Here is a 14,207-nt window from a genome sequence, read left to right as displayed (position 1 = left end):
AGTTGATTATTTACATTAAGACAATTATTTTTGTATTATAAAGTTTTCTGCTTAAATATACAAATGAGGCATTATCTAACGCTTACTTTTGGCGAATTTAGCAGAAATCTAAAAATAGACAAAATGTAGTGAAATAAACGTCTAAATGTGTATTGTGGATGTTTTCTTTCCACGAGTCTGAAAGAAGCAAAATAGCCCAAAATCTCTTAATTAACCAGTGCATTAAAACCTGTTTTAGCTTGTAGTGTCTCACCTTAGAACGTGTGATGGTTAGGAATGTCTAAGGAATTTTTAAGAATTTTTAGATTTTTAGATCAAATTTACAATATAACTTCATTCATCCATTTGATTTTTCACTTAACTCAGGGCTGTACAGAGGAATCAGTGGGAGTTACTGAAGAAGTGAAGAAAACATTAACAGGCGACTGACCATCAGGTGAAAACTGGTCTCTTTCAAAGACGGTGATGCAGAGGACGTCCTGGTAAAGGTCTCTGATGTGGAACTGACAGTTGAAGTTCCACTTGGGGTTCAGGGTGTCATTGAGCGTTCTGGACGTGAATATCTGAGCTCCCATGGTCACTTCACAGTAGGGGTTGCTTTTACCTGGACGAAGACGTGAAGACGAGTGAGAAGAGGGATGGGTGAGGGGGGGGGAGGAGAGTGTAAGAGCAGGTAGAGGAAAGGAGAAGAGATTAAGAAAATTGAAGAGAGGGGATGAACAGAAGCTGACAGAAGAGCAACAAGTTCATGGTGTGTTTGAGTCCATTGAACTAAAAAGGACCACCCTGGAACATGAGCTCACCACTGGGTTTGCCTGGTTTCAGTTCAGTCGCCTCCAAGATGGTGACAAGAAGTCTGCCGATTCCACTATTCTTCACAGATCGAGCTGCAAACACACACACGCACACACACACACCGATTAATCCAGAGGTCATCACGTTGGTTGTCATCAGTACGGCTGTGGGGGTGAAGAGACAAACCTTGATATGCCTTTTCCCTTTTCTTCTTTTCTGTCTCAATAAATTCTTCAGATGCAGCCTTGATCTTCTGAACCCAAGCTGTCCTGAAAACACAAAAGAACAAAGTAATCGTTCAGTCCACCAAAACACCACATCTGAGTGCGTGCATGTGCGAGTGTGCAGCTACCGTTCATTGATGTTGTCGGTCCTCAGTATATAGACTCTATCGATGTGTGAGATGTGGAAGGTCGGCTCGTCGCTCGACGGATCCGGCAGCTTCACCAGAACTTCATTTAGCAGGACAGGCTACAGGAGAGAAAAGATTACACGCGGTCACACACACACACGACACGACACGACAAGTGAGTCATGCTGCCTCAAAGGATATGTGTGTGTATTTCTCACCGGCTTGTACATCTTGAGCTGTACATTGTTCTTGTTGCTGAACAGTTTATCAGGCCCAGATGACGTGAACTGTTTAGCCGCATGAGTCAAAAGCAGAAAGTCGTTGAAGAGGAAAGCCCAGAGTTCCTTGTTGCTCTTTGCCTTATTCATCTGAAAAGAAACAAGTACAACATTATGTCAATAATTATACAATAATTATCAAAACAGGGTTACGAAAACATTCCAGTAACAGCTCAGTGATGATGGTGGCACTATATTCAACTGTAATTCTAACTCTAATGACTAAGTGTATTATTCATGGTGCTATATCATCGCTGCCCAACTGATCTTTCTGTTGGCTTTCTACTGAGATATACCAGCTCACTGATCTGCGCTGTGAAAGTTTCATTCTGCGACTCGTAACGTGTGACCACGGTCTGACCCAGTAATGCTCCAGATTTCACCTCTCTCTACTCCCCGAGTTTCTCTGATCTCTTAAACGTTTAAAATATTCATTCAGTAAATGGAAAATGGAAAAAATGGGAGCTTCGGTTGCAACGGGTTCAGGAATGTGGCGTTTTTTTCTCACCTTGCCGCTGTGAAGTAATTTCCTGGGGCCCAAACAGTTGGTAAGCGAGTTAAAGACCAGGTTCTGTTCAAAAGAGAGTAACTTTAGAAGGGTTTCAAATGAGGCATTATGGAAACATATTATGTTGATACCAACTTAGAAGTTAATCAAACTAATACAAACACATTGTTTTATGAATTATAAGAACATCTAAATCATGAGTTATCAACAGTAATACCTCTGCGGCGCCGTCACACTGTACGTGGTTCTGAATCCATTCCAGTCTGTCTGAGTTCTCCTTTTCTCTCACGCCCTCGTTTACCTGATCAACACAATAATTCGGTACGGAAGCATCACTCAAAACTTTTCCACACAGAATGCAGTAAAAACAAAAAAAAATTAAATAACAAGTGGGCTCATAAATTAGAGAATCAGCAAAGAAATTGACCTGTTTACAGAGTTCCTCCGCCCTTTCCAGAGCTTCTTTCAGAGGACCTCGGTCAGCATGGCTCTCTGCGGTGCTTTCCAGGATCTACACACACATACACACACAAACACAAGTTAATTACATCCACAAATAAGAGAGAAGGCCCACAGGTTAGAACCACTTAATGAGGAGTTCAAACACGGACACACTATAAACATGATGGCCTACGTTTTTGATGTGCAGTGGATAGCGCGTGATCCTCTGCATGGGTTTCAGCAGGAAGCTGGACAGTGGCATGCCTTTACACCTGTAGTCTGTGGCAATTTTCTAATGGGTATAAAAGACATGTTAATGAACACATTCAGAATCCCGTTTCCACCCTCATGGATGTGACTGCAGATTATCTTTAAACACTCCCTTACTATCTCCACCTCTTCCTGTCCTCCTCATGCACTCCGCCTTCCTACCTTGAGGAAGTCCTTGAAGTTTGGCTCGCTGTCAATGCGCGTCTGGACCATGGTCGCTCCGTTGATCTGGCAGGAACAGAAGCGGATGTAAGGCTGCATGTGGGACAGCTCCGCGGCCAGGATATCTCCAATCATCTGCACCGGCATGTTCTCCCCGCCCATCTTCTTACGCACACGGAGTGCCCTGCGCACACAGGAATGGCCACATATAAACACAAGCAGTTGCAAAGAGCTGCGCTTGTGTAACTTTTTTTTATTCCATCAGGCTGACTGTCACTTCTAGAGGTCATACACTCCGTCCGTGTGGCATTTACTTGAGAAATTTAGAGTTGCAGGCCAGTAGTTCATTCCAGTTGACGAAGATCAAGGCCATCTCTGCCTCATTCAGCCGGCCTGACTCTGACATAGGCTTATGGAAAACCTACAGACACACAAGAGAAGATGATTAGGTATGTGATCAAGAGATCATGCAGACACTTCACTAGATTTATTGTATATGTATCCTTTTGGGAGTGGAACTAGAGTTATTAAGCAGGACATGTGCTCATTACTACCTCCAGGACTATCTGCAAATCTTCCACGTATCTCTCCTCAGTTTGGATCAGCTCATGGATGTAACCCTGTCTCTTCTTCTCTTGGGGGCTCATTGAGTCCAGGCTGTTCAGGTCTGCACACCCTGCAGGAGGATGAGGAGGAACACACAACTGGTTGAAGACACTAGTTAAACTACAGCAACACCTTAGCACAGCGTTCACTGCCCCCTGCTGGAAATATGGACAGAAAACCCCAACAATGCTGCTTTTTGCCACACTTTCTCAAGTCTATATACACATTGCTGAAGCTTTCAGAGATGAAGAGGGAGTTGACAAAGAGGAAGAGGGATGGAAAGGGAAAAAAAACTATAGTCTAGATCAACACACACACTTACCTGACACGAGGCCATTAGCCCATTGTGAGACTCCCATACTATCTGAGTGTTGCTGCCTCACTGACCCTTCTCTTTCCTCTCCCTCATAATCTGTCTCTTCCCAAAGGTTTAGAAAGTGAAAGCTGCTCAGTGAAGTCATTGCTACGTTTCTGTCTCTCCGAGGATCTCAGTAAGTCGTCTTCTGTTGCATTTGTCCGATTGTACTCCGTCTCTGCTGCTCGTCTCTTCCTCCTCCTGTGCCGTTATCTTCTTCTTGCTGATATCAGACTAAAACTTCTCCATGACCAAATCTGTTTGTACCAAAACAGGAAGAGGAATTCTATCTTTCTCACCCTGTGACGTATGTGCAGAGTGGAAAAAGCTCCCTTGTTGTCGTTTCTAATTTTTAGTAACTCCTGTTAATTGGGACATTTTGAGAGAACGTCCAGATCAGCTGCCTAAAATTAACAGTTCCCACCACACAAAGAAGACATGTTTGACTTTGCGTTGAGCTGAGTACAGGTTACAAAAACATTTGTTCACCTTCTGTATATCTGTCCATCTTAATCATGTGTATAATGTTGACTATATAAACATTGCATAAACACACACACACCCTGTAGAGGTGAAGACTGATATTTCATTTAAGAAAACTAAAACACGTCACTGCAAAACAATCTTTATTTTTTATGTTCTATGTCAGAATCAGAAAATATATTAGACACCTCTTCAAAAATAGTTACACCATCTTTTACCACAAATGCTCCACAGGTGTATGTTGTCGGATCAGTGTTTACAGCTGCTATGAGCTCTTGATGAAGCCTTCTGTCAAAGTGGATCACCCACTTTTACAAGTGCAACATGTTCTGCTACATCTTCAAACATCTGTTTTGTTCCAGACTAAATTTCTTATTTTTATAGCATACTCTCCGCTCAAGTTTTTGTTGAACATATTACTGTAGAGCTGCAACGATGAACTGATTAATCTATTAGTTGTATTGATAATCAGGTAATAATCGGTTTAAGTTATTTTCTAAGAAAAAAAACAATTCTCTGATTCTTTAAATGTGAATATTTTCATTTGAAGACTTCATCTCAGGCATTGGGATTTATCAGCATCTTCTCACATTTTAAAGACCAAACTAAAATAATCCATTCATCAAGTAATTCAGATTAATCGACAATGAAAATAATTGTTATTGCAGCCCCTATAATCCGTTCTTCCTACCTGAACATATTTCTCTGATGACTTGCCTTCTTTTAAGCATTAAGTGCAGGAATGCTGGGTCAAAATACCCACAGGCTTGAGTGTTACAATGCTTTTCATCGATAATATAAAGAACAAGGCTTACAAAGTGACAGTTGCACATCGTGTCTCAATAAAGAGAACTCTCAGAAAAGAGAGGCAGAGACAAATAGTGGGCTCTGTGTGAGCTAAAGAATGGAAAAAAATATGTGTAAGAAAAACAGAAAAGGACAAGAGGTGAGGAAAAGGGCGGAGGGGTAAGTGTCTTGTGAAAAGAAACAAAAGGAAATAAGAGGGACATGCCACAGACAGACCCACTATCCCTCTGCTTCAGACGCATTTTAGCATCAGTTCACAATAGAAACAAGGAGCGAGGGAATCACAAAAAGGCACAGAGGCTCTAACAATTCACAGAATCAGCATTGAGAGTCATAAGAATGGTGTCGCAGGTCCTGAATCTTGTTTTCACGCACACATGCACACACACACACACACACACACACTTAAGCTCAGTGGGAGAAGTTAGTAGACAAGGAGTCCAGACACTCTGCGCCTTCAGTGCAGTGTGTTAGAGTAGGTCTCTCGTCTGGAGTAGGAAGAAGCAAGAGGAGGTGGAGGAGGAGGAGGAGGAAGAGGACTTTCTACCGCCCTAGAAGGAGAAAGAGACAGAAGCAGAGGAATGGAGAGAGAGAGAGAGATACAGTTTGGGGAGGGAGGAAGTGGGACAAACAGGGGAAAAGGTGAAATAGTCAATGAGAAGAAAGGATATACAGATGAAGAGGTGGGTGGATGAAGAAATATCAGTGATAGTAGAGGAGGTTGCACAGATGAACAAAGGATAATCTTAGTTAGTCATGGGGGCTTGAAGCAACATGGAAGAAGAGCATCTCTGTGTCATCCTTTCACTCTTAAGGGATTTCACTTACACTGCTGGCTGGGGTCACATTCGGCCGTGGTCATCTTAACGTAATTGGTGGGAAACAGACCGGTGGCCCCGTTGATCTCTCCTTTCCACCAATCAGGGTTGTTCTTGTCCAAAACGTTGATCAGCTGACCTTTGGAGAAGCTCATCTCGTCCCCGTTGGCGGCTGTGTAGTCGTATATGGCTATCACCTGACAGACTGAGAGAGAAGAAGAGTTAACAACACAATTATTGTATTTATGTAGTGTACTTTACTACTCTTCACCGCTGGTGTGAACCTTACTTGTAGAAGGGTGTGTGTGTGTGTGTGTGTGTGTGTGTGTGTGTGTGTGTTACCTGGGGGAGGTGCTGGTGTGGACTTGCCGCTGTTGGATCCCAATACTTTGACATGCGAGGCAGGAAACCAACCTTTTTGGCGCTTTTTACCACGGGCCTGCAGTCAGACGACAAACAAACGTGCAGAATGAGGTTGTAATCACAGAGCAGGGATGCTGATCAACAGTTATCTGCAAATCCTTGAACTTGGAGTCCTCCATCAGAAACCTCAGGTGCAGTGGTTTCCAACCTGGGGGTCGAGTCCCCCGCAAGAAAACCACACAGATTTTGATAAAATAATAGGAAACAAAAAAATGATTTGGCTAAACTGGTGACTACTGATATACCTATGCAAAATGTGCTTTTTTTTTAGTGTGTCACAAGCCAAAAAGGTTGGCTAGTGTAAAATGTCAAGAACTGCTGAGACCCTCTGTGGTTTTCTACGGTAAAGTATTAACCCTCTGAACCAAAAACCTGCCGGCAAGTGTGAAAAGCATGTAATCTTTTAAAAAAATTGCCCAAATAACACCATTTATCATGGCCAGAAACTGTATAAACAGATCCAAATGTCCTTGAATGCGTCAATACTTCAGAAAATTTAAAATTATTGGTATGATAAAAATCCCTTCATTCTAGGGGTCTTTTCTGAAATGATGCCAAAAAATAAACCCTTTGCAAGAACCAGATCCTGTAAAAGGAAATATTAAATTCTGTCCTCCTCAGTGCGACTTGGAAGCCATGATTGACTCTGCTGAGGCTGACAAACTATCTAAGCAAAGCAGAGACAAGACGACCAGAGAGGTTGTAAAAATGTAAATATTTCAATATGTAAAGCACGTGGAGCCCTGATCTGTGTTTCATTAACTGGCTACACTTGTGGCCACTTCGTTGTATTTACAGTTAACATCTTTTCTCAAATTTTTGTAAAATAAATTATCAAAGAAATTGAACTTTTTAAAGGATTTATGGCATTTTCTTATACTGGGCAAAAACATTTCTGAGATCTCCGTAATTCCATTCATTGTGATGTTTCCATAGAGACTTTATATTGCAAGAAGTAAAAAGAGTGAGAAAGAATGTGACAGGAGCGACAGAAAAAAGAAAAACCCAGACAACGCTCAGGTTCCGATGGACCCACAGAAAACCTCTGAACAGCGGTTAAAAACTGACCTGCAGTTCTCCGAGCCACCAGCCAGACGCGTTCTTGCCGAGGATAAGGATGAGCTGTCCGTTTTCCAGATTCAGCTGTTCAGGGCTAGCAGAGGGGTGGGCCTTCATCACCTGGGCGATCTCTGAGCGCACAACGCACAAATGCAACTTTGACAAAATGCAAAAGCAGGTATTGTGTTCTTATGCGAGTCAGAGACGACGAAACTAAACAAAAAAAGGGGTTACCTGGCTTCTTCTTTCCAGATATACTTGATGTCTGAAAACATACAGTTATATCATCATTACAAACCTTTAGAAGTACTACAAAAAGATAAAAACAGGGAGTGAAGAAGACAACATATGCCTTGCAGTATAATGTTTGTATATGTGTCAAGTGTTCTTACATCTGTCTCTTTAGGTTTGACGTAGTTGCTGGGGAAGACGCCTGTGCTGTCGCCTATAGAGCCGTGCCACCACTCTCCCTCTCTCTTGCTCACCAGGATCACATCTCCCTCTCTGAACGTCAGGTCACCGAGCTCCGGAGACTCATAGGTGTACAGTGCCGTGTATTCTGGAAAGGAAAAGAATATATGAACATGTAAAAACACATAGCTAAAGCTCCAGCTAATACAAGGCCTGTTTCTCTCATTATTATATATATTATATTATTCCAAATAATGTTGTTATATACTGCCATTTTAAGACATCTCTAGAGGACTTTATCTAATCTATTTTCATTGTAAACTTAAGAGAGGACACATTAGACAAAACTTAAAGTGTAAGTCTGCCGTTAATGGACCCTGGTGAGTTGCCAACCGCCAGACATGGCTAACCCTGAGTAGCTTGGGCAGAGTGCTGAACCATCCAAAACTGCTTTTTTTAAACCACTAATATTTCAGCAATCTCAGCAATCGCCTTGTTTGAGCACTTTAAAATAAATGCAATCTTTGTCCTTTAAACCACCTGAGTGGTTGAGTCAGAAAATTTTTTTTTTTTTAATGCACGGCATTTCAGAAAATATTTTACTGTACCTTCCATCTGCAGGCTGTCGCTAGACTCTGAAGCATCAGGAGGTGAGCTCTTCGTACTGTAAACACAAACAGACTACATTACTATATTTATTCATGTAACCATCCTCCAACGCTTATCTGGATCACAGAAGTACCAAAACATTTGCCCCCAGCCACGTCCTTAAGCTTCTCCTGGGGAGTTGACATGCATCCTTGTGCCAGATGGGGGTATGAATCCCCGCTGCATAGTCCGGGTCTGACCTGGAGTCTGCTATTCAAAGGCTGACACACTTTAACCTTCTTCTTTCATTACAAAATGAGCCAGGGTTCAACTCTGGGCTCCTCCACCTGCAATCTAATTATTTTGGTTATTAGCCAGACCTCCTGACCAGAGCTGAATGTGACTGGACTGACTGGTAAATCCGCTTCCTCTTCACCACAGCGGTCTGGTACAACGCCAGCTGGAATCATACTGTACAGTATGTATAACTTGATGCCGCTGTCGAAGTGCGTGTGACTCTCTTAACACAAGAGGAGGGAAGAAGTAATTTCTGCTGTAAATACCTGACATACTGGAATAGTTACCACACCTTTAGACTCTCACTTACTGACACAAAGGCATCAGCATGTGACTGATACATGTTTTCACTGATTTACCCTGAGACAGAACGCATCCCAGCCACAGAATATATTGGTCTAGAAAGTGGAAAGGTATGTGCTTCAGCCTCCTGAGTTTATGTGCGTGTTTTGGTTTTTCTTATGAACTACAGCTATATTCCGTTGTGCAACTTTGAGTTGAAATAAAGTGTAATAAATTGACTTGAGCCCTGTGCCTTCAGCCTATATTTGTTTACATATTGGGAAAATTAGCACATTAAAAGCATGCAGATTTAGCTATTAGCAGTTTGCGATGTACCAACGTATGTACAGACAACTGTGACTGGATTACTTGGAGCCTGAAGAAAAAATAGAAACATGATTCCCAAGCAAGTTCTGGACGTTTTTCCTATGATTTCTAAGCAGACTGATGGAGGTTTATCTGTGAAGGACATCAGAGATAATGATATTGTAGCAAGTCACACTGAATCATACAATATGTGCATCATGTTCAGAGTTGACTCAGCTATGAGTAATGGCAGTGTACACCTGTTTTATTCACCTCACACTGCCAAACACAGGCAAAGTGAGGTCTGAAATATAGCTGGGGAATTAATGGAACTGAAATCACGGCTGTGCACGTTTCAGTCAAAGTCACTACTAATACTCCCCAGCTAAACCAATAACCTGCCTTCGGGGCTTCCAGAAAAGGACTCAGAGAGGAATTTAAACTTTAAAACCGTTGATACTTTTACAAAGAGACAAAAACCACTGTCCTCTCACTCGTTTAATTATGGGAAATGTGCGAATGCCGACTCACTCTGAGCTCTCTTCTTCTCCCAGCAGTGTCACGTATGTTTTGGGGAACCAGCCCCGTTCGCTGTTCAGCTCTCCCAGCCACCAGTTCTCCTGCTGCTCCAACACCTGGATGACATCGTCTTTATTGAAGTTCAGATGGCTGTCTGTCTTTGCTGTCCACGAACACAGGGCCTGGGCCAACAGGTTACCCACCACCTGCTGTTGAAGGCACAGGGAGACAGACTGAGTATTTGAGCGTTTCTATATGTCTCATAATACTCATAACTGTGTATTAAAAGAGAGTAGCCGGTACACCTGTAAAAGGACCCGTTTTATAAGGGTAGAAAACTCCCACCTGTCCTTGTGTCTCAGAGGGTGCAGGGTTTGGAGAATGCGTTGGCGTGAAGGCAGACTTTGTTCCTGCTGCCTTGACAGCTTCGAGAGCATTGCAAAGCTGTGACTGGAGCGGCACTTTAGGAGGAGCAGCAGCAGCAGCAGCAGCAGCAGCAGCGTTATTAACTGATGGGGCCACTCTCTCGACGTAGCTCTCCGGGAACCAGCCCATCTTCCCCTGCCTGCTGCCATACAACCAACCCTCCTCTCGCTCTGTCGTCTCATCCACCTGATGGGAGGAGACAGGAAAGTTGAGAAAGACAAAGAGCGACAAAAGTAAAAGAGGTAGGAAGAGGTAAAAGAAAGAGACATTTTAAACACGAGTAAAAAGAAGAGTTCCATCTTTCCTGCGGCAGTTGTGTCTTTTGTCGGGCCCTAGCAAGACTTCAGTTTCTTACCTCGATAATATCGTCTGCGCTGAAGTTGAGCTCTTCATTGTTTCGGGCGGTGAACGGGTAGAGCGCTTTGAAGGATGTGAGGGCCGCTGACTTCCTGTGCTGTGTGGCCCGGGGTTGCCCACCTAAAGCGTCACATCAGGGATCCTAATGTCAGTTTAGCTTCTACTGCAGAGCGTGTCACAGTGTAGAAAAACAGAATAACGTGTGTGTTTGTGTGTGTGTGTTTTACCCTTCCTCTCCTCCAGTCCTCTCAGCAGAGCCTGAACATCCACCTTCCCTCCACTCAGCTGCTGACGAGGGGCCTCCTCCTTCCTCTTCCTCGCCTCCTCAGCTTTCCTCTTCCCCTCTTCTTCCTCTTTTCTCTTCCTCTCCTCTTCTGCCCTCTTTCTCGCCTCCTCACGCTTCCTCCTGTCCTCGTCCTGTTGCTGCTGCAGCTTCCTCCTGTCTTCATCTCTCTTTCTCCTCTCCTCCTCCTCCCTCTTCTTTCGCTCCTCCTCTTCTAGCTTTCTCCTCTCCTCCGCATCTCGGACGGCGGCCACGGCTGCCCTCTGTCTCCTCCTCTCCTCCTCCTCCTTCTCTCTCAGGCGCTCCTCCTCTCTTCGCTCCTCCTCCAACCTCTTCCTCTCTTCCTCCGCCTTGCGTCGCTCCTCCTCTTCTTTCCTTCTCTTCTCCTCTTTCCTCCTTTCTTCCTCCAGTTTCCTCCTCTCATCTTCTAGTTGCCTCCTCTCCTCCTCCAACTTCCTCCTCTCCTCCTCCTGCCTTCGTCTCTCCGCTTGCTTCTGCCGCTCCTCCTCTTCTCTTTTCTTCCTCTCCTCCACCTCTCTTCTCTTCCGCTCTGCCTCCTCCTTGGCTCTGAGCTCTCGTTCGGCCTGCTCCTTAGCAGCCTGGATGAGAGCTTGTCTCTCTTTCTCCTCCTCCTCCCTCTGTTTGGCCTCTTTCTCCTCCTGAAGTCTCCTCTGACGCTCCTCTTCATCCTTCCTCAGCTTCTCCTGCCATTGGCGCTCTTTTTCCATTTTAATACGCCTGTGAGTGGGAACGTTATTTTAAAACTTTTGTTTATCAAGGTGAAAAGGCACAATTTTAAATTTACGTTGGAATGGACATTCAGTCGAGACATCACATTTGTTGCTTTAACATGACACATTTGGAGAATTCTGTGTTAAAGCAGAATACCTCTGTGCTTCCTCCTCCTCCCTTCGCCTCCTTTCCTCCTCCTGTCGTTTCCTCTCCTCTTCCCCCTTCCTTCGAATCAGCTCACGCTGTTTGTCCTCTTTGACGCTCCGTAGTTTCTCAAGTGCCGCCTGCTGTTTTCTCTGGCTCTCTCTCAGTTCCTGACACAAACAAACAAAAAAACTTTACTGGCAGAGCGAAAGATATGTGTCTGAATTAAAGAATGAGCGGAGTAAATAGTCAGGCTAAGCACTGAACACACACAGCGTGCACAAACACATAGCATGCACAGAGGTGCCTAAACATTGAGCATTTTGTCGGAGCATGTGAGAGACAGAGGGAAGAAAGAAAGACAGCAATGCCAAAGAGCTAAAACAGCACAGACACCAGATGTCAGAAGGATGGAGAAAAATTAGCAATGAACAATAGAAAAGAGCAGAAAAAGACAAGAACAACAAAAGAGACCTAAAGCGAAAACCTTTAGTAGGAAGAAGAGGTTACGGAGGCAGGTCAGCAGACAGAAGACAGCCTGAAGCATAGAGTCTTCATCATCCACACACTGTAAAGTCGGGCAAGAGACAGGGGATAGGAGATGGGTGAGAGGGAAGAGGAAGGAAGAATAGAGGAAGGACAACAAGCATGGCAACAAAGAAAGAAATAAGGGGAGAGAAGAGAAGTGAAAAGGGAAAGAGTATCAGAATGTAAGAAAGGAGGTTATGATGGAAAGAAATGGAGAGAAAAGAGGCATCAAAGGCCGGGCTGCAGTAGTAAGTAACAAATAAGATACTTGTGGAGGTTAAAAAACGGGTATGGCACAGTCCAAACACGTGGTATAAAACAGGCAGATAACAAGATTAACAAGAATTACAGATGTGATGAGTTTAGCAACACCCTATTCATTTTATGTAATTTAAGAAACATATAATCAAATACTGTACTAACATGGAAATACACAGTCACAGATGGAAGTCCATTTCATGTCCTGCACTTTTAATCAAGTAATGTCACCCGTTTGTAGTCATTGATACTTGAGTATGCCATGAGTCTAACTGCTAGAGTTGGCTATGACTTAGATCAGCACCTGCTAACAAGGAAAAGTGAGGCAGCAGGGAGGCGTTATCTCCAAAACAGCTGGGGAAAAAAATCACGCCAGAGTTTGAATATGATTAAGATGTGATTTCATATCATAAAAGATATTTTGAGACCTTTTAAAAAAACAGCAAAAACTGTCCACAAGCTCCATGTCACTGCATAAAAACAGGCAGTATAGTGTTGTTTTAACTGATGTCATGTTGAACTATTCTATTAACCAGTGTATTTCATTCTTACCTGCATATCTTTGTTGTACCGGTCCATCTCAGACAGTTTGGCAGCGGTGTCTTTTTCCAGAGCTTCCATCTGCTCTCGCAGTTTCTCACATGTCCCTTTTTTCTCCGTAGCGGCTACTTTCATGGCAGACACGCTCGATGCTACAAACGGATGAAATACAGCTCAACAAGAATATTCCCAGTGCTACCAGCAGGTCGGTTTACAAAGTGAAAATTATTATATTCATATTCATGGTTTGCACAGTCTGCATATTTTAGTAATAAGAATATTACTTATTTAATATTATCATATCTGCAGTGGTTTGATGCATGATATCATATATTTACGTTAATTAATATATGAATATATTCTAAATTTACCGGTATATGACTACTAATGTGTCGTGTTCTTTTATCATCCATCAGTGCAAGTTTTTTGTTCCTGAACTCTGTCAGTTAATCCGTCAATACTCACCAGGCAGGTTATTTACAGACATGTTTCTGAGTTGCTCAGCCAGTCTCCTCTGCTCCGGAGTCAGCTGGGACAACTTCCTCTGGAACTCCTGACCAAGAGGAAATGCATCAGGAGCAACAAGAAATGCGTCATTGGAGGGAAATATTTGGGAATGCATTCTCTCTCCAGAAAGCAATGATCGGACAAATAAATCACGGAAAAACACATGGAACACATACACACCTCTAGCTGTTTCTGCAGGTTGTTAATGTCCTGCTGACGCGCCTCTTTCCTTTGATTGGTCAGATCCAGCTCCGTCTTCTGATGCTTCTTCTTGTTCTGAAAGTCGCGCAGCCGGTCTGAAATCTGACGATGCTTATTACCCTGAGGTAGTGAGAAACAAAAAGTTTACAATCTCTCAAGTTCACTATGGCAGCTGGACAAACAGAGGCAAGCACTGAACGCCTACAGCACGTAGGATGTGATATAATGCACTGAAATAAACCAACAGTGTCTCTCCACCACTCACCACAGCCTCCAGCTCCATCTCAAGACTCCTTTTCTTAGCTTTCAATCTGATGATATCATCTTGCTCCTGCTCCCTCTTTATCTTGAGCTCTCCTCGCCGCCTCCTCTCCCACTCCTCCTTCCTCTGGTGCTCGAGCTCCCGCTGTGCAGCCTGGGACGTAACCATAAAGGAACAACTCTCTGTTTTAGCTATAAAGGAGGAAGCAT

At 43.5% G+C, this 14,207-nt stretch overlaps 1 protein-coding gene across 3 annotated transcripts in view; it reads right to left on the bottom strand.

Moving 5' to 3' along the window:
• Positions 1-14,207, bottom strand: part of itsn2b (intersectin 2b) — a 33,055-nt gene that overhangs the window by 2,629 nt on the left and 16,219 nt on the right. For 2 of the 3 annotated variants that reach the window (XM_083912955.1, XM_083912956.1), the window contains exons 13-39: positions 14,002-14,151; positions 13,716-13,856; positions 13,494-13,581; positions 13,041-13,180; positions 11,715-11,872; positions 10,771-11,564; positions 10,542-10,663; positions 10,106-10,372; positions 9,773-9,969; positions 8,377-8,432; positions 7,750-7,916; positions 7,592-7,622; positions 7,367-7,488; positions 6,218-6,314; positions 5,886-6,080; positions 3,361-3,482; positions 3,121-3,227; positions 2,807-2,990; positions 2,568-2,666; positions 2,361-2,444; positions 2,151-2,234; positions 1,934-1,996; positions 1,366-1,515; positions 1,148-1,266; positions 982-1,064; positions 804-887; positions 431-604 (exon numbers count right to left, since the gene is read on the bottom strand). In XM_083912955.1, the coding sequence (XP_083769081.1) occupies positions 431-604; positions 804-887; positions 982-1,064; positions 1,148-1,266; positions 1,366-1,515; positions 1,934-1,996; positions 2,151-2,234; positions 2,361-2,444; positions 2,568-2,666; positions 2,807-2,990; positions 3,121-3,227; positions 3,361-3,482; positions 5,886-6,080; positions 6,218-6,314; positions 7,367-7,488; positions 7,592-7,622; positions 7,750-7,916; positions 8,377-8,432; positions 9,773-9,969; positions 10,106-10,372; positions 10,542-10,663; positions 10,771-11,564; positions 11,715-11,872; positions 13,041-13,180; positions 13,494-13,581; positions 13,716-13,856; positions 14,002-14,151 (4,078 nt within the window). The remainder of the gene's footprint in view (positions 1-430; positions 605-803; positions 888-981; positions 1,065-1,147; positions 1,267-1,365; positions 1,516-1,933; positions 1,997-2,150; positions 2,235-2,360; positions 2,445-2,567; positions 2,667-2,806; positions 2,991-3,120; positions 3,228-3,360; positions 3,483-5,885; positions 6,081-6,217; positions 6,315-7,366; positions 7,489-7,591; positions 7,623-7,749; positions 7,917-8,376; positions 8,433-9,772; positions 9,970-10,105; positions 10,373-10,541; positions 10,664-10,770; positions 11,565-11,714; positions 11,873-13,040; positions 13,181-13,493; positions 13,582-13,715; positions 13,857-14,001; positions 14,152-14,207) is intronic. The other variant, XM_083912957.1, reaches the window with a different exon arrangement.

This window comes from Echiichthys vipera (genome assembly GCF_963691815.1).
Source record: "Echiichthys vipera genome assembly, chromosome: 1".
Lineage (NCBI taxonomy): Eukaryota > Metazoa > Chordata > Actinopteri > Perciformes > Trachinidae > Echiichthys > Echiichthys vipera.
Note: the sequence above shows the minus strand (reverse complement) of the source record. Positions and strands in the feature narration are given on the sequence as shown.